Consider the following 20,134-nt stretch of genomic DNA (forward strand, 5'->3'; position numbering starts at 1 on the left):
CTGTAGAAAGCTCACAGAAACATTTAGAAAGCTTCTTCATCTCTGTTGCCACACTGACCTTTATGAGTTGTTCTTCTCCTCCCCAGTTTGGGTAGCCCTGGTATTCTGGAAAACATGACACAAGCCTCTGGCTTCTTCCTTCATTTAATCCATAGGACCTCAGGATACAGAATGTTGATCAAAATTACAGTAGGACTACTAAAAAATAAAAATCTCAAACTGTGCGCCATGCACGCTGCAGTTCTGGGTTCCAAAGCAAGAAGTGATGATACACAAAGAGGTCTCTTGCTCCCTCAAGAGGCATCATCATTCCTTTTTCATTTTTCACCTCTTCCACTCTTCCTCTCTTGCCCTTCCCAAAGGCAGCAGCTGCACCCAAGGAGCACAGCATGGCAGCTGATTCCCTGACACGTGTGACCTGCACACATCATCTCACATCACAAGTTTGACACCTCCAGCCACAGCTGAGAGCCCAGACTGCCCTTCTGTACTTTGGCAGCCTCTGTCCCCACCAGGGGTTTCTGCTCAGAAAGATGCCTCTGGGGCTGGTAACACACTGCCGCAGCAGCTACCCATTCATGCTCCTCTGCAAGCCTGGGGCTTTTCTGGAGTCTGTTTGCTAAGGCTTAAAGTTACAGGCCTGAGGGCAATCTTCTTGCTCACCAAGAAAGCAGAGATGTGATGATGCAGGGTGGCCTGCCACAAAGAGAGAAGGCTCCTCTAAGTCTTCTACTTCCCACTGACAGGACCTTTCCCAAAGGGCCACAAATGAAGTGTGGCAACCGCAGGATGCTCCGAGATCAGTCTGTGTCCTCCTGCTTTATGCTGCTGATAGGAACAGGAAGCTCTGTGGTTTCAAACTCTGCCTCCGAGGGGTCGATGGTCTCTTCTTTCACCTGCACGGCAATGACTAGCAAAGGACAGAAAAAGAGAAGGGGAAATAAATACAGGGAAAACTAGCATGGTCCACCTTCTACCTGTCTAGGTCCACGCAAAAGGGAAATTGAGCCTTTATGAGCAACTGGAACCGTTCTGAGGCCCTACCCCACACACACCAAGCACCACACCCAACCCCCTTCCCCAGCACCAGAGCTGCACATGGTTACAGGGTAAAGTAACTCATTCCCTTACTCTCATCAGGTGCCGGATCTGGCAAAGCTTTGCTGGAAGCTTTTGCTTCTCGTTTTATCCGTGAGGCGGGAGGCTTCTTGACTGTCTGCTTGATGGTGCGGGTTTTGGCAGGTAACTTTTTTCCTTAAGAAAGAGATAAAGCATAGGAAAATGTGCACTTCTTTCCCCTGGTAAATCAGCACCCCAGCTCCACTGAGAAGCCACAGGCCAGGGGCCAGCGCAACCAGCCAGCGAACTACACCATCATGAGCAGCCAACTGGTTACTCAAAAAAAAAGAAGAGGAGCTACTGAAAAAGAACTCTACATTCATCATCTCAACAAATGCTCCTCTGTGTTGTCCTTTATTAGAGATAAGGGACTTCAGCATGTGCTTAAATTCCCAGGAGGTGGTCCAGTTGAATCCATTAAAGCTTTGCTTACCTGTCTGGGTCTAGCCCTAGGAAATGGGCACGGTGGCTCCAGGGCATGGACAGCATAGCATTGACATTTTCATTTTTAGCAGACATTTTTATTTAGGTTCAGTGTCTTTATACTCTTTAGATGTTCATTCCTCTCCACCCCCCAGGAAGGAATTCCTTGCCTGTCTATGCATGACTTGCCATACCTACTGCAACAATGACAGCAACAAGGACAAGGTAGAACAGTGACACGGTTCAGCCCCTCTACTGGCCTCTTTAGCCATCTTAAGGCTTTCTTTCCTTCAGCACAGGGAAGGGCTGCTTTCTGGCTGCCCTCCAGCTGTGGCCAAGAATCTCCCTCTTACCACAGACATGGTGGGCAAGCAGCACACCTCATGCCTGGAAACAAGTGCCATTTGTACCTCAGCCAACAGAAAAGACTGTGAGACAGAGCCTTCCCACACACACACAGCGCTCTGCTCTTGGGTAATGGGGGCGAGTAAGAAGGATGAAGCTGAGTTGTCACACCCAGAGCTGACTGAGAGCAAACAAAGCAAGACAAGGCCTCTCTCTCCTGCTCTGACAGATCATAGACAGGGTTCCTCTAACTGGGCCCAGCCTGCGAGCGAGCGGGAGGGCACTAATCAAACATCACTCACTCTTCTTTCCATAGGGTTTCTTCCTCTTCTTGGGCACCTCCTTGGCCTTCACTGGAGTTGTGAGCTCTGCCATAGAGACGAGAGGGAAACGAAAGCCAAGTCCCATAACCAGTAGGTAACTGGGATGAAGTGATATAAGCGAGAAACAAGATATACCCATCCCCCCGAGTCAGCGCCCTCTTCCCAAGTCAACCGGCTGAGGGGAAAGCAAGGCCCTAGTGCAGCTGCTGTCTGTGCTTCCACGTGAGGGCACAGGGTGGCAGGCTGGGGCAGCACAGGGGAGAGAGGCCTAGTGCAGGTTGGGCAGGGACAGGCAAAAAAAAAAAAAAAAAAAAAAAGAGATCTGTAGCTTGGATGCAGAAGGAAATAATCTGCAGAGGCGAGGCAATGGCCTCCCTGTGACAAGGAGAGGAACTAACTCTTGAGAGGGATACTCTTACCTTTCACAGAGTCAGAGAAATGATGAGATAAGGGAGCAATGGCTGAGGTGCCCCTGCTACCTGGCTGAGGCTGTAGTGTGCTTAGTAAGAGGGAGCTGTGCAGGGACAGGACCACCTGAACTCTACCCAACTTCAGCACGAGCAGTTCTCTGTTGGTGTGCAGGTGGGGATGCCGAGGGGAACCTGAGCCAACCTCAAACCTCAGGTTGTTTTCGCCTCACCACAGACTCCTTCCTCTGCCAGCTGCAAGGTTGTGTGGCTGCAGAGAAGGACTTGTGGGAGTCAGCACAGTCCAAGCTGTTATATCCCTCCTCTATACAAGGCCCAAAATGAGGAACCACTCACAGAGAAGAAGGGAGGGCACCTTTGCCTCCAGTATCAGAAACCACAGTCAAGCCTTCACTCACCTGGAACAACAGGCGGCTGAAGCTGGTAGCCTGTCAGCTCGCACCACCCCACAGGATAGATGTCTGGGGACTCACAGTCCACCCACTGGTCATACTCGTTGTCCCAGCCATCAAAATGGATGCTAAGGAGACGGTGCACTACACGCTTCACCGTGGCCACACATATAAGCCGGGGTTCCATCAGGTCCACTGCTTCCACCTTCATGCCTGCCTTGAAGCCGTGGTTTGGGCAGTCCTGAGTGCATAAAAAAGATAAAGGAAAACCCAAGGCAATTGCATCCAATCCAAAGCCACATCTGGACAGCAGCTCCCTACAACAGCTATAGGCTTGCCTACCGCAAGCAGAAAGAAAAAGCCCACTCTCAAGCCTGAACACAGGCAGAAATTGCTGACAGAGGCTGTAAGATCTCCCTCCCCCCCCTGGAGACCTTCAGAAGCCATCTGGATGTGGGCCTAGGCACCCTGCTCAAGCAGGTTGGACCAGATGGATGCAAAGTCCCTTCCAGCCTCAACCACTCTATTACAGACAGAACTCTTGTGCTCTTTCTTGCAGACTACAAACACATCTCTTATCCTGGGCAGCACTCACTGTATTGAAGAGCCGTGCTGGAACAGATCTTGATTTTGTCATTTCCAGGTAACTTTCCCAGTTGAAGGTCTTTGCATCTTGCCCTGAAGGAGGAAGAAGAGGTCAGAGGAACAACACAGTCACTGGACAGATTAGCAGAGAGAAAAGGCAGAATGGGCAAGAAGGAAGCACAATAGCTACCTCCAAAGCACATACAGCCTGATTTTGGACAAACACTTAGAGTTCAGATTCCATGGCAGTTCAGCATCTCCCTCCAGTGGGCAGAGAGAAAAGATGCAACACTGAACACCCATGTCAGTCATATATCAGGCCACAGAAATAAGTGAGAAGAAACAATCAAGAAGTGGTCTGATTGCACATCAGAAACAAACCACTAAAAGCAATCTTTATCCCACCAACAGCAACATCGGAGGAAGACAGAATAGCACTACTCAAAATGCTGCAACACAAATTGAGAGTAGGCCTTTTGGGGCATGGCCAGGTGAGACAGTAAAATCCACTCTTAGAGGGACGGCATATCAGACTCGATTTATTTGTGCAAGAAGAGGTGCCTCCTGCCATTCCTAGTGGTCCGAGTCACAGAGCAATAGCTCTAGTTATCCCTTCCCAGTGTTGTTATCCTTTACGCCTCTGATTGTTCACTCAGAATTGTACGCCTGTCCCCCTGATCCTTCAGGAGCTAAACTAACATTAGTGCCCTCAGGAGACGTTATTTCATTTCACAAAGTACAAAGACTCAGTACCGAATCAGAGCAAAAATGCACTGGCTTTTCCCTCAGCCAGCTCTATCTCCTCAAAAAACAGGAAGGTTGGAACCCTGAGGTTTTGATTCATCTCAATCTGCCACTTCTCAGAAAAGCTCAATCCAGCAGATTCTGTGCACAGGTTTGTGCCACAGGCCACACTCCAAATCTCACCTTTTGGAGGGGTCAGATCAATGTTGTTCTTCTGACAGAAGTTGACAGGGAAAATGGCATGTGAGGAAGCATGATAGCAGAACCAGTCAGAGCCATCATCAGATGTGGCTCCATCAATGCTGATCATGAGATATCCATCCAGGAGCACCTAAGATGGGAGCAAAAGGCAAAAGTGCTCTAAAGTCTCTCCTTTCGAAGGATCTAACAGCACCCGCAGCTGAATCACCACTGCCACTAGCCAGTAAAATGCAATGTTATATGCTCCAGGATGCACAGAAGCTTCTTCTGATACATCAACCAGCATAAGCTAATCCTCAGAGCAGCAATTGCTGCAGGACTGCAACTGACACTAACAGTTTTATGATAAGGGCTCAGCCATAAGGGGTCAGGAGCTCTGCTGTCCCCCAAAACAAGATCCTACTGGCAGCCCAGAGCCCAGACACACTGTAAGTTTGTTACTGGGCTGAAGGGAAGGTGACCCAATCTACACCTGCAGATACCTACAGTAGTGAGACTCGTTTCATAACGTCCATTGCAACTAATTAGTACTGACAAATGTTGTAGGCACAACTGCCCCCAGCCTCTCAGCATTTCAAAGAGCTGGCTAAAGGGAATGTTTTCCAGACAAAACTTTTTCAGAATCCCCCTGCCAGACCCCAATATCACAGCCTTCTGCTTGGGATTCTATGACAGCAGTTAGCTCCTTGAGGGAGTAGGGAAAGCCCAAGTAAACCCTATGCTTCAGGAGATGCAGAGCACCCCCTGAGGAAACCTGGTGGAGCAATTTGCTTTTCAATACCAGCACAGGAGGAAAGCCCTCTATCACCTCATCAGGAGAGATGTTCAGAGATGCATTTATCCTCAGGTTTGCAAATCTATGAATGCTGCCCATTAAAAAGATACATGCCACTACCCTTCATCAGTTCTCTCTTTCCTCAAGGCAGCACTACAGACGGCTCTCTTGGCTTTCTTTACTGGAGATAGGATCTTCCCTAGTGCGTGCCAAAGTGTGAAGGTTGTTGCCAGTCATACACCCTAGACAGTTACCTCACAGATCACACATGCTCATCTTCTTGCTGTCCATGTAGGTGTGGATGGCCAGCTACTGATCTCATCAGCCTGTCAGACCTCTGAGCTAATGCCCCAATTCACACCCTCCATATACTAGCTACCTACCTTTCCCTTAACACCTCCACTTTACAGCTCTCTCCTCTCTCCCAGGCAAAATCCTACCCAGTCCAATCCATTTACGAAGACCTGAGGAAAGGCTAGGATGTCTCAGATAAAGCCAGAAGACCTCCTCTTCCCGACCCAAAACTTACCTTGCAAACAGTGGCCACACAAATGTTGCCCAGATTCAGAGGGTCAATGGCCTCCAGTTTCATGCCCTCCTCAAACCATCCACCTTCAGCGTATACAGCACGAACCTATGGGAGACCCCAGAATACCACATACTGTCAGGAGTGTGGGACAGCCCCATCCTGACACCACCTGCCCCAGGTGCAAACTGGTTTAGAGCTTTTTTACTCAGCTCAGCCCAAGAAGGGAGGGGAAATAAAGAACTAAAATACAATATAAAGAGGCAGACAGCACAGTACTGTCCTTGTACCAGCAAGTTCCTGCCAAGACTCTGGCCAGACTGAACACTCGGCTATTGCTCTGTACCAAAGTCCCCTTCTGATCTCAGGCTCCACCAGTACGATCTAGCTGCTTACTCCTACTCAAAACTCTGAGCATTTGCTCACTACTCAGTTGAGCTCCTCAATCTGATGCCATCTTTTAGTTTTCCTGTCTTTTTATGCTGACTTTCCCGTCTTGACACCCCAAATACTTTACTGTCCCATAGCTGTAAGGGGAACAAATGAATCACCCTTAACTGCCCACACAGCAACATACACTCAAGGAAGTGGTATCACCGCTTCCTGTGTTGTAGCCATGGCAGAAAGCAAGACCTGTCCTACCTTCTTAAACAAATAGGGAACAGCATCACAGTAAATCTTCCGGAAGGTGGGGTGGTTTGCCATGTCACTGCGCTTTTCTTCTGTAAGGAATGGGAGAAAAAAAAAACAACAAAAGAAGTGAGAAACCCGCAGCAAACACAGCAAGAAAATATCCTGGCTACCAGTTATCTGGTGAGAACTCAGCAGCTAACCAAGATCCAGATCAGATGAATAAGAAGAACAGGTCAATTCCTCTACATCTTCCTATAACAGGCTGTGATACAGAGCTCACACAAAAACAAATGCCTGATCTTCAACCACGATGGGACTGGTGTTAACAGTAGAGCCGGGCAGCACACAGCAAACCAAAAGATGCATGTGGGGGCCTGATCCCTACCTGTCTTCTTCATGCTGTGGCCCACTCTCCGTGACCAGCCCACAGGATGGATGAGGGGACTCCACATGTGGCACCAGAAGTCATCATCACTGTCACCATCTTCATAGAGGAGTCTCAGTCGACCCCCGATGACGGTGTCCACCACTGCCATGCGTGTCTGGGACACGTGGTTCTTATCCACCACCTCCACCCGCATGCCCTGCCGGAACGGGTACTTCATGCTCTCTGCCATCTGGCAACAACAAGAAGAGGTGAGGTGATCGCACACCGTGCCTTCCTTCCCCAAAGACCTCAAAGAAACAGCTTTCCACTCCACACACAGTCTGGTCAGCTCCTCTCACTGCCCAAAGCTGACTGGGAGACACCTCTGGGAAGCATTGCACGGGGGTGAATTCATCAGAGGCACAGGGAGCTGCCAGCCCCACAACATGACAGCATGGCTGGGCACGTACACCTTAAATCTCCCTTGGTCCTGTAGCTTCACAACAGGTACCTCAGACCAGGAGCCATGATTAGCCAGCATCTTGAGTGAATATTATGGAAGGCGAGAAAAAATATCACTTCTTTGTTCAGCAGGAACTAAATGGGGAGTTGTGTGCCTTTTTCAGCCAAAAAAGAGGCCACAAAGGTTTCAAGGTTGGAAACAGTCAGAGAGGTACAGCTTTCCAAAGGGTAATAGGATTTTCAGTAGACTTCAAGAGGTCAGGTCCTTGTTTTCACTTTCTTACTGTGATCAAAGGTTGAGCAATGTGATAAACCACCTGCAAACTCCACCTCCAACATTAGAGTTATGCTACAGACAGATCCAATGAGTCAATGGCTGCCTTCAGATTGACTTTTTGGAGACCTGCAATTTGTTGGTAACAGCCTATCTGTACTCACCTGCAACTTATAAAACACCTGACATTTTTTCACTGGAGATCCCAGAATGCTATAGAACTACTAAGAGCACTCTAAATAGACTCTGACACCTCAACCAGCCTACAACTGAATGCAGATCTTTGAAGGGAAGGTGCTCCCCACTTCTGCTCATCAGGTGGGAGCAGAATGCTGGGAGGAGAAACACACAGACAACATCTGCCTGCCTCCAGCACCTTCCATAGCGTGAGCTTTCAGCTGTGGCCCAGGAACAAGCAGCCAAAAAACATCTCAGCTTCCTGAGAAGCAACAAAGGAAACACCACCTTCATCAAGGTCTCACCTTGATGTGGAAATCCACTGGGATGGTCCTGGCTCCCACCAATTTTTTCATGAGGTAGCTTCTCCAGTCAGTGTACTTGGCATGGATAGCTAGACACACACAGGGAAAAAGCATATCTTTATGACCAAAGGACTGTACTACTCCTTTCCTCTTCAATAAGAGTTCATCTGTACTAGAAGGCCTTCACACTCCAACACTCCCTGCTCTCAGGCAGACTCTACTCTGCAGCTCACCCTCACTACAGGCTGTGAGAGATCACCACCACAGAAGGGACTGCGCCAAGCTGACAGCCAGCTCCACTCATCTAGATGTGGAAGTGGTATTACAGGAAATATGTAAGTCATGCCAAACAAATTCACTTGCCAGAATCTTGCTAAGCTAGCATCCTTCTCCTAACTGCTAGCTGAACAAGAACTGGAGTCAGTGTGTTGCTCAGAAACAGCATCCAAGATAAATCCCCGAAAGCTAAACCTAGTTACTGGGAAGGTCAGAAGGAAGAATGGCTACATTTGTTAGATTCTGTCCACAGATGAGACACAGCAGCTCGGCACCCAGCACCCCCCTGGGTCAGCCACAGGGAGATGCAGGGCCAACAGCCCCAGCTCACAGCAGAGCACAAGTAGAGCTGTGGGTAGGAGCGTCCATCCCACTGTACCATGCATAAGATAAGGCAGCTAAGCCAGTGTGCCGGCCTCTCTTTCCCACACTCACTTTGTGGTGGCACCAGGATTTTGCTGTTGATGGCACACCAGCCGATGGGATGAATATCCACTGTGCCTAAATTGCACCAGAAGTCATGGCCATCATCATTCTCAAAGCCCTCATATCGCAGAAGGGCCCTGTACCCTGTCAGGACAGAGAAGACAACCAGAGAAAGGCGTTAGAGACAGAATCTCTCTTTTCTCTTGTGGGTACTACACGTTTATTCCCTACAACAAGAAATTCAGAACTCTGCACAGGTTATCAGAGCTTCTCCAAGCATTATGGAGGCAGAACAGTCCTTGCAAAGAGCCCAGCAACCAGAAGAGGAATCAGATGCTGTTTTCCTCTCACCTCTACACCATGGTATTTCCTGTTCCAAAATCCCTCCACAATTTCTTCCTATGAAGAAAGGTTGAGGGAACTGGGCTTGTTTAGCTTGGAGAAGTGAAGGCTCCAGGAGACCTCATTGTGGCCTTCCAGTACTTGAACGGAGCATATAAACAGGAGACGGAACAGTTGTTTATGAGGGTGGATAGTCATAGGACAAGGCAGAATAGCTTTAAACTGAGACAGGGGACGTTTAGCTTAGATATTAGGAGGAGGTTTTTCACTGAGAGGGTGGTGAAGCACTGAACAGGTTGCCCAAGGAGGTTGTGGATGCCCCATCCCTGGAGGCATTCAAGGCCAGGCTGGATGTGGCTCTGGGCAGCCTGGTCTGCTGGTTGGCGACCCTGCACACAGCAGGGGGGGTTGAAACTCGATGATCATTGTGGTCCTTTTCAACCCAGGCCATTCCTTGATTCTATGAATTGCTGAGCTCCTAAGAGCTGATGCTTTACACGATCAGCTACGTTCTTCTCAGTCAAGTTTCCCCCAGCAGTCAGCTGTGCCTGGCTGTTGGGAGTTGCATTGGAGGCATACCTACAGTCTGGATGACGGATGCAATCCAGTACACTCGGCTGGGGAGCACGGCATCGCTGTTCAGCACCTCCACTTTCATACCTTTCACCACATCATCCCACTGATCAAAGAGTGGCACCTAAAGAATTGGGACAGCCACAATGGGAAATGAACATTGACAGCCTGAGCACTTTCACCTTAAACAATGACCCTTAAACGAAACCTTGTACCTGCCAGCAACAACCAAACTGTGACAAGCATTTCATTGGGGTGCTTTAGAGGATCCCAAGAGGTAGAAATTTACTATTTCATTGTTGGCTGGTCTATAATCTCAAATTACAAGGGCTGCTCTGAAAGTAATGCCTCCTACTTTATTACATTGGCCCACAACATCAGAGGCAGACTGTGATATTGCAGCAGAGGCTGAACCTGCCTGCCAACATGTTATGTTGCCGTGTAACGGAGGGCAGCAGAGGGGCAGTCTGACAAAATGGTGTCTGACACCGGAGTGTGGATGAAGCAAAGGTGTATCACTGAATTCCTCCAGGTGGAAAAAAAATCACACCCACTGACATTCATTGATGATTGCTGAACAGTTACAGAGAGTAAACAGTGGATGTCAGCATAGTGAGGTGGTGGGCGCTGCATTTCAGCAATGGAGACAGCGATGTGAAAGACAAGCCATGCTCCAGACTGCCATGCATTGCTGCCACTCCACAAAATGAAGAGTGTCTTGATCAGCTAATCTATATGATTCAGCTAATGGTGGTGACTATGCTGAAAAACAGTGCTTTATAGCTGAGAATTTGCTCTATCAAATAGTGTTCTTGCACTCTTTGTATCTTTTGTAGTTTCCATGGAACTAAGAGGCATTACTTTTCAGAGTGACCTATATTGCTGCCATTCTTCTATAACATCAAAATCCCAAATCATCAGTAAAACAGCCATTATCTTCCTGCTCTATATTAAAAAAAAAAAAAACCCAAACCAATTTTGTTAATACTAATTACAGATCAAAAAGTTAAAAAACAAACAAACCACAGAACAAACAATTATAACAGAGGATATGGCTACTGGTATCCTTCCATTTCTCTGCCTTGGCTCCCTGGCCCACAGGGCTTGCCAATCACTGTCAGAGGAAGCAGACCTGCTGAAGGTGCAGCTACTGTTCCTCCTTGCACATCACTGTGTGCAGTACGTACCCACAGAAATCACAGAGGCAGCTGGGAACTGCCTGCCATCCAACCCAGTCAAACCCACCCCAGTAATGATGCATCACCACTGGCAGTGCTCCTCCCACATCTGCCTCTGCTTCTGCCCTTGAAATTAAAGGCTCCGCCCCACAGGATTCCCTCCCATCCTTAGCTGTGAGAAACCCCTGCTCCCTCCCTCACAAGCAGTGCTCAAGAGCCCTCTCCCCAGGCCTCTCTCCACTCCCCACAAGAGAGCCCAGTGCCTGCAACGTGTACCACGCACACAGTGAGGCACAGCAAAGAACTCACGTGTTTGAAGCAGCTGACTGGAGCTGCCTTGAAGCCATGTTCCTGCAGGTACTTTCCCCAGTCAAAGCCCAGGACTAGTGCTAGGAGCAGACAAGAGAAGAAAGTAAGGCGAAGAGGTTTATCTAAAGGCACATAGCACTCAATTACCTCCAGACTACAACATGCAACCATGCAAGGGCAGAGCACTCTGTCCCAGCGAGCAGGGACTTGGTATTTGAGTGCATTTTCCCTGAAGGGGAGCTAGATCCCAAAAGTGGTGTCACTTGCTCTTGAGAAATGGAGATGGGGGGCTACCTCTGGGGCCACAGCATCTCTGGAGAAATCAGAGTGAAGCATGGGGCTATTAATCTCACAGACACCCCACCTAAAGATATACCTCCTCATGACTTGCCTACACTCACCATCCTGGCCTGTCAGCGTCCCATCTGCCAGCTGCCCTGTGCCCTGTGAATGGAGGAAGGCCCCGATCTTGGCAGACCACGCTGCCTTGTGCAGGACTTTAGCTTTCTTTGTTGGCGGCTTCCCCTACAAAAGAAGGAACATTAGTGGAATAGGAAGGAAGAGAAGCTTGCAACTGGCCAGCAGGAGATACACTCTCCAGGGATTTTCAGATTATTATTAGTGCTCTTAGGAACTAGAAGATACAACAAATAAAATATAACTATGCCCTTCCCCAGCTTCTAGGAAACACTACATCTCAGCTGGTATGCTTTTCACAGGGGCTTCAAGCAGAAATAAGAAACCACTGGTATTAGCAGCCTGAGACCTCACTAGATAGTAAAAATCCATCCCTCTACACAGGGGTATTCTGCTCCATCCCCAGGGAAGGAGGACGGGCTTTGACTCACCTGCAGTCTGGCCAGGATGCTGGCCTTCTTGGAGTTTGAGGAGTAACTCCTGGAGCAGGAGACGCTGCAGAAACGTTTGGTCTTGGAGAAGAAAGCCTCCCTGGTTCCCACAATTCCACACATCTCGCACACAGCTAAGTGGAAAAGTACAGAGATATGAACAGTTAGCAGGGTCAATGCTTTACAAGTGACAGATCTAAGCCCAGGTAATCCCCACTACACACAGCAGCTCCCCCATGTAATTCAGAACATGCTGTATCAGTCCCGTACTGCTCCCAGAGCATGCTCAGAATGAAATCACACACCCTTTGGCTTCCTCCAGCCCTCATTCTTTCCACCACACACAGGAGAATGGGCACTACCTGGCTCAGAGCCGCTGTCTTCTGTGATCCGGCCTGAGGATGGCTGGTGCACAGGGGAGAGTGGAAGATCTCCGACTTCCCGATCTGCCACCTCATCATCACTAGACTCTTCCAGGCAGGAGCTGCTGTCACTGCCCACGCTGCTGTTGTAGCTCCGAAAGCTGTCGTAGCCTCCAAAGATGTCCAAGTCATCCTCCTCCTCCTCTTCCTCCTCCTCCTCACCTTCCTCTTCTGCCCTCTCCAAAGATGAGGTTTTGTTGCAAATGGAAGACACCACCTAACAAAAGAATCCGTCTGCTTTAAAAGAAACATTTTATGCCAAATGTTCACAAGCTTGTCTTCACTGCTGGGAGGCCTTCTGAACCAGGGAGAAGCCTTGGACTGTGCAAGAAATCCATGCAACAATCCCAAACTCAGGAATCTAAAGAATCATAGAATCAAGGAATGGCCTGGGTTGAAAAGGACCACAATGATCATCGAGTTTCAAACCCCCTGCTGTGTGCAGGGTCGCCAACCAGCAGACCGGGTTGCCCAGAGCCACATCCAGCCTGGCCTTGAATGCCTCCAGGGATGGGGCATCCACAGCCTCCTTGGGCAACCTGTTCAGTGCGTCACCACCCCCTCAGTGAAAAACCTCCTCCTAATATCTAAGCTAAAGCTCCCTTGTCTCAGTTTAAGACCATTCCCCCTTGTCCTATCACTACCCACACTTGTAAACAGTCATTCTTCCTTCTGTTTATACACTCCTTTCAAATATGGGAAGGCCACAATGAGATCTCCCTGGAGCCTTCTCTTCTCCAAGCTAAACAAGCACAGTTCCATCAACTTTTCTTATAGGAGAGGTGCTCCAGCCCTCTGATCAACTTAGTGGCCCTCCTCTGGACCCAGTCCAAGAGCTCCATGTCCTTCTTCTGCTGGGGACCCCAGGCCTGGACACAATACTCCAGATGGGGCCTCACAAGAGCTGAGTAGAGAGGCACAATCACCTCCCTCTTCCTGCTGGCCACCCCTTTTTTTAATGCAGCCCAGAACACAGTCGGCCTTCCGAGCTGCAAGTGCACACTGCTGGCTCATGTCCAGCTTCTCATCTACCAGGAACCCCAAGTCCTTCTCCACAGGGCTGCTCTCAAAGGGTTCTTCTCCCAGTTTGTATAAATACCTGGGGTTGCCCTGGCCCAGGTGCAGCACCCTGCACTCAGCCTTGCTCCTCCTGCAACAAGTTCCTTTAGAGGAATTTTTTATGCTGCACATTGCTTCCCAAGAGCAAAAAACACAGCCACAGAACTACAGCAACATGAAGTTTGAGGAACATGGAATGAATGCAGGGAACTTCAGAGGCACACTGACAAAGATGGAAAGAGCCTGCATCCTTCCAGGGACCGTCTCTTCCAACAGCTGCACAGCAATGCAGACACCATTGTCAAAGCCACAGTGAGCTTTCCACAGAGTACCAAGCTAGACTCACCGGCCACCAAAGCTCACAAAACCAGTGCAGGCTAAACGTCAGCTGGACAAACTTTCTCCAGAGTTGAGTTTATGTCCTTTGGAAACTACATAAACCAGAGCTGACCTCAGTTCAGAAGTTGTTCAACAGGTCAGCTTTTATTGAAGAGCCTTTCCCTACAGCCAGATAACTCTACCTCTGAACGTCTTCACAACCTCCTCACACCTGGCATCCAGGCAGGGACAGGTCCTGCACTGTTACTGTGAGAGAGCAGAGAGACGGCAACTGGAGGAAAGGAGCTGAAGCCCAGTGGCTGTTTCCCAGACTAGAAAAGCCTCGAGCTAAGAATAAGGGCAAAATAACCTAAGAAAAAGCGTTAGCAATTCACAAGAGAGCAGCAAGAAGACAGCATGAGCACAGAGAGCAACGCAAGGTGAGGCATTAGGAGCTGCTCATCCAAACGCGCAGTAACGAAGGACCAGCAGCAAGTCCACAGGAAGCAAACAACTTCGGATTGCTGCTCCGGAACCAAAAGGGACTGAAAGCTGAGACGCGTTACCGAGCGGGAACACCTGCAGCGTCCCTTCTCTCCCCCACCCCTACGCCCCGCTGAATCCACATCGGGCGCCACACCGCCTCCAAACAGCCGTTAAACGGCCTCCACAGCCCGGGCCGCGTGCCTCCCGCGAGGCGCGGGGGCACAAGGCGGCCCAGGCCCTCCAGCCCATGCTGTGAGGCTTTGCACCGCAGTCCGCAGCTGTCGGAGCAGGAGGACTCTCGCAGTCCCGTCCCGACCCCACCTCCGCTCACCTCCCCCTGCTGCTGTTGCTGCTCCTGCTCCATGGCTCCCAGGACGCTAGCCCGCCTCACGCGCGTGGAGCACGTCCCCCCCCCCCGCAGCCGCACATCTGATTGGCCGCAGCCGGAAGAAAAGGAGCCAATCAGCGAAGAGCTTGTTCCGGCTGCGCTCCCCGCGGGGCACGACGGGAGGCGTAGTTCGATTTCCGCTAGAAGGCGGAGGAGCGGGGCCAAGGCGCCTTAGGGCGGCCGCGCCCCGTTGAGGGCCACGCCGTTCTACGTTACCCGCTTTCCAAAGAGCAGCTGTTAATTCAACCTCAGCTTGCAGTCATTTCATGCAGAAATAGGATAGCTTTCCTCTTCCCCCCCACCCCGTGGAAAAGTACCGTGGTCTTAGTTGTCCTGCTAGCAACATCCCTCATCCCAGCTCCGTTAAGAGTAGGCAAGAAGCACTCCATATCTCTAGCATTTATTCTCTTTTATGCCAAGCTTTGTTTTATCAACTTCAATGTGCTGACACAGTAAATAGGAAAAAAAAAAAAAAGGAATTAAAAACCCTAAACTTAAATGAGACTTTACTTTTTCTATCTCCTTCTCTACTGCTGCTCTGGGCCTCTGTTTTGAAACCGTCTGAAGTGAAAGTTTTACAGAAGATCATTATTAAAAGTCTATGGTTGGATCCAAAGCACTGAAGGAATCCACAATGCAAGGGGAGGGATTACTCCTGCAGGGCTGTGGCCAGATTGCTTTCTCAGAGCTGGACAGGGGCACTCAGCTCAAAGCTGTGCAGTTGGAGGAGCTTTTTTGCCCTACAGCACCTGGTCTGTTCCCAGGCACCGCAACTTGCTTCAGGAGTACTAGCACACTGGCTCTTTGCACTTGCCACTGGCACCATCTCTTCACCCATGGTCTGAGGTGGGGAGCTCATGCTCCAGGTCCCCAGGCTTCACAAATTCTCCCCCTTTTAGTTTTCCACCCTGTGCTATTTCAAAGAATTCAGGAGACCTCCTCACAGCTCACTGGGCTAGAACTCTCAGAACCAAGAAATGGCAGCCATTTTAGTTGCATGCTCTTGAGTCCATGTTCTTGAGTGCAGTGGGAAATGGTACATGGCTTTAGTAATGATTTTTCTCATCACCTTGTACCTAGCTTTTACGGGCAAGGAATAAACATTGCAGATTTCTGTCATCAGCACTGGGGAAGAGAGATAGCCATTTGGGAAAATGGCTGAATGGACTTGTAAACAAGCAAATAGAAAAACAAGCTAAGAAACTTGTGGGCCCCCTAACATTTTGGTGGACTAATTTTATAAAAGGTACCTGTGAAATGAAAAGAGGGAAATGGTCACCAGTGTACCAAATTGATAGTACAAGTTTGCCCAGCACCAAGTGGTAACCCAGCCGTTCTTACTTGCAGACATCCCTGGCTGCGTCTGTCCCATGCTGAGTCCTTGATTCAGGGAGGGGCTGTGGCATCACATATTGCTTCTGCAGCCTGATTCTTCTCATTTCCTCTGACTTCTTCTGAATTCTATTCTGTTTTGTCAAGTCATAAAACTCTTCCTGCTGGGGAGAAATACAGGGGAATTCAGAAGGCTCCTCACAGTCCATTAGGCTAGAACTCCCAGAACCAAGAAGGGGCAGGCACTTCAGTTGCAGGTGACAAGAGGAAAGATGTTGAAAAAAGTAAGTAAAAAAGGGAACGGGTCACATTGCCAACAGTATCCAGGCTGCATTAGAGGGGTGGCTGATATGGAAAGGGAGGGGATCGCCTCCCTCTACTCTGCCCTTGTGAGGCTCTATCTGGAGTACTTTGTCCAAGCCTGGGGTCCCCAGTACAGGAAGGACACAGAACTGTTGGAGCAGTTCCAGAGGAGGGCCATCATGATGCTTGTAGGGCTGGAGCACCTCTGCTATGAAGACAGACTGGGGGAGTTGGGCTTGTTTAGCTGGGAGAAGAGAAGGCTCCAGGGAGACCTCACTGTGGCCTTCCAGTACTTGAGGGAGCATATAAACAGGAGGGGGCCTGACTTTTTAGATGGTCTGTCTCTAGGACAGGGAGAAAGGCTTTAAACTAAAAGAGGGGAGATTTAGGTTAGATGTTAGGAGGAAATCTTTCACTCAGAGGTCAGTGAGGCACTGGCACAGCTGCCTAGAGGGCTGTGGGTGTCCCATCCCTGGAGGTTCAAGGCCAGGTTGGATGGGGCCGTGGGCCTGAGCTGGTGGGTGGCAGCCCTGCCCATAGCACAGGGTGGGACTGGGTGGGCTTTAGAGTCCCCTCCATCCTAAGCTATTCTGTAATCAAAGCTCGGAAAACATCCTTCCACATGCACATTTCAGCTTGGGAGAGGAAAAGGGGAAGATTTCTCTTTGCAGGGGCTGCCAGGGAGGTTGGAGAACAAAACCAGGTGCTACTCACGGCATCTCTGGCCAGTGGCACAAACTGTTCCTTAGCCTAGGACACTAATCTGTGCTTTCACTGCTGTTCCTCCACAGCCACTGCTGCATGGGATCAGGGAGACTCAACCAGATGGCTGAGGACATCATTGCACCTTGCTATTCACCTCTTCGTAGATACGACCTTCCTCATTCTGAGCATATGACACCAGCATTCTCATAGGAATGTCCTTCAGTACATCAGAGTCAACACCAAATACAGGATTTGGACTCGGAGGCCAAAGCACACAAAGCAGCTCCATGGATGACCAAGAAGGCAACGACGCCTGTGTCAGGCTTCTGCTTTCCCTTCTCATTAGCGCTTACAAGCTCCACAAACACACCTCAGAGGTAGAAACCCACCTCACTGATCTTGGAGGTCTTCTCCTATCTTGGTGATTCTACGATTCAAGAGGCTGAATCCCAGAATCACAGAATGGCCTGGGTTGGAAGGGACCTCAAGGGTCATGAATCTTCAACCCCCCTGCCAGGAAGGGCCACCAGCCTCCCCATTTACTAGACCAGGTTGCCCAGGGCCCCATCCAACCTGGCCTTGAAAGCACTCATCCACTCATCTTTACTGATGTTAGTGCCCATCAGCTTGAAAAATGGAGACTCCCATGATAAAGAAGGCTGTAAGATTGCCACTTTGGGCACTGGGAAGATGTGTCCTGCTTCACCTGCAGATCTACAGAGGAGACGAGGAGCACATCTTCATAGGTCAGGCTGCGGTAGCCATCAGCGTAGGAGCTGTGTGGCTTCCTGACAAGAGGAGAGTTCTTGAGGCAGAACAGATATGGTCAGTAGGTCAGCAACTGCTGGTGCAGCAATGCAACTATGATTCAACTTTCATTCGAGCCTCTAAGTTGGGACATAGAAAAAGCATAATACAGCCTGGAAAGCTGGGTTCACTATATACTCCACTAATGCCTGTGTGATCAAAAGGTTTTTTATTTGTACTACAGCCTGGGAAGCCCCAGGGCGTTGGGTGGAAGGAAAGAGCTTGCCATGGTTGAAATGGAGAACACAGACCTAAGCCATCCCACTCTGCTGCCCTGGGTATTCACCGTGGGGCTTTTTGTTTGCTTCAGCGGATCAGCAGCAGTCACTACCTTCCACTGCAGAAGAGGCAGGTAATGGGCTTGGTGCAGAGCTGGCTGCAGCACTTAGGGCTGGTCAGAATGAGGATTGCCTGATGGAGAATGCCAAAGCACGGAGCTGCATTCCATAAGCCTTCCAGGGACCTCATGGTATCCTGGGCTCCATCAGAAGAGGGGTGGCCAGCAGGGACAGGGACGTGATTGCCCCTCTCTACTCTGCTCTTGTGAGGCCCCATCCAGAGTGCTGTGTCCGGGTATGGAGCTCCCAGTACAAGAAAGCTGTTGGACAGGGTCCAGAGGAGGGCCACAAAGATGATCAGGGGGCTGGAGCACCTCCCCTGTGAAGACAGGATGAGGGAGCTGGACTTGTTCCTGGAGAAAAAGCGGCTGGGGGGTGACCTCATTGCAGCCTTTCAGTACCTAAAGGGAGCCTATAAGCAGGAGGGGAGTCAACTCTTTGAAAAGGTAGATAACAACAGGACAAGAGGAAATGGTTTTAAATTGAGAGACGGAAGATTTAGGTTGGATGTCAGGGGCAAGTTTTTTACCAGGAGAGTAGTGAGGTGCTGGCAGAGGCTGCCCAGAGAGGTTGTGGATGCCCCGTCCCTGAAGGTGTTCAAGGCCAGGTTGGATGGGGCCCTGGGCAGCGTGGTCTACTATTAAATGTGGAGGTTGGTGGCCCTCCTTGTGGCAGGGGGGTTGGAGATTCATGATCCTTGAGGTCCCTTCCAACCCGGGTCATTCTGTGATTCTGTGGCCTTCCACCATCCTGCTGAAGGCATCTTGCCATCAAATACACCTTCCTATTCACAACTTATGCTGCTGCATAGGATCAATCGTCCTACTTGTGCTTGTATCTGCACATCAAGCTTTTAATGGCAAGTCTCTAACAGCCACAAACATCTGTCCACTTGGCAACAGACCACGGCTTTTGTTTGGCACTTGACTGAGATTCCTGTGCAGTCAGGCTCCCCACTCCATCATCTTCCACCAGCCGTTTCCTGAAGGCAGCTTGCTCGTGTTGTTATCTGGGCTTCGTGGACACAGGGATAATCCCAACACCCGTGCTGTGCTCTGGCCACATCCAGATCTTCAGGTGCACAAAACACAGGTACAAGTTACTCCCCACACACCCAGGGCATACACACCCATGTGTGTAAAGCTGTACTTTGGGAAGCCCTCCCTGGTTACTCTGCACATCTGGCTTTCAGGCAACGCATGACACACCAGGTTTGACACCACAGGGTTGACAGCACGTGCATGCAGTTACAGATGGCACACGCAACCCGCTTTGCTACACACGTGCTCCCTAGCTGAAGCGTTTCCGTTCAGGACATCCGCAAAATAGGGGTACATGCTTGGATAAGAGGCAGCTGCTGTCAGGTGAGACCAAGAGCACTTCCACCTCTCCATGCTAAGCAGCCACGTGCACCCTATGCCAGGTGCAACGCAGCATTAACGTGGCACCCAGCAGCTACTGCAGCGCAGCATCTACAGAATACCCACGCAAGGCTGTCTCAGGCTCGCACTTCGGTGCCAAAAGCTGTACAATGTATTCCAAGTGAAATAGGATCTTTTAATATCACATATCCAAACAATAGTTCTCATTTCAAAATGCAAAATAGGTCTTTTTGAGCATCAGCCGCTCCCAGCCTGGCCGAGCAGGGTGCGGTACGGCTGAGCGGCACAACTGCTGAGGTCAGACCTCGTTTCTTTGGTAAAATACATGCCACGAACAAACGCAAATGCAGGGTTGTACCAAAAAAAAAAGCAGCGTCCATTTATAAGACTAATGGTTACTCCACGTCCCCTTAGCATAGGTTTGCATGTTAAAACAGTCACGTACATTAAATAGCTCTCCAACTCCTACGCGGCGAACACGGGACGTAGCGCATCTTCTGCCACCCCACCGTCTTCTCGGCGAGCGACACGTGTGGGAGCGCAGGGAGTCATTACAAACAGGC

General features: G+C 49.9%; 1 protein-coding gene across 2 annotated transcripts; it reads right to left on the minus strand.

Annotated features, from left to right (window-relative positions):
* Positions 1 to 128: 128 nt before the first annotated feature.
* Positions 129 to 14,727, minus strand: L3MBTL2 (L3MBTL histone methyl-lysine binding protein 2). Of its 2 annotated transcripts, NM_001006238.2 has the most exons (17): positions 14,648 to 14,727; positions 12,394 to 12,670; positions 12,032 to 12,165; positions 11,585 to 11,708; positions 11,184 to 11,263; positions 9,703 to 9,820; positions 8,791 to 8,925; positions 8,080 to 8,168; positions 6,880 to 7,111; positions 6,504 to 6,583; positions 5,865 to 5,969; positions 4,543 to 4,690; positions 3,626 to 3,708; positions 3,037 to 3,271; positions 2,190 to 2,255; positions 1,132 to 1,254; positions 129 to 910 (listed from the first exon to the last, which is right to left on the minus strand). In NM_001006238.2, exons 1-17 carry the CDS (start codon positions 14,678 to 14,680, stop codon positions 801 to 803), a joined length of 2,172 nt encoding a protein of 723 aa, NP_001006238.1. In that variant the 5' UTR covers positions 14,681 to 14,727; the 3' UTR covers positions 129 to 800. The 2 variants fall into 2 exon arrangements, with proteins under 2 accessions (NP_001006238.1, XP_015140648.1); XM_015285162.4 differs by lacking the exon at positions 2,190 to 2,255.
* Between the last annotated feature and the right edge of the window lie 5,407 nt (positions 14,728 to 20,134).

Source organism: Gallus gallus, chromosome 1, assembly GCF_016699485.2.
Source record: "Gallus gallus isolate bGalGal1 chromosome 1, bGalGal1.mat.broiler.GRCg7b, whole genome shotgun sequence".
NCBI classification, from domain to species: Eukaryota; Metazoa; Chordata; class Aves; order Galliformes; family Phasianidae; genus Gallus; species Gallus gallus.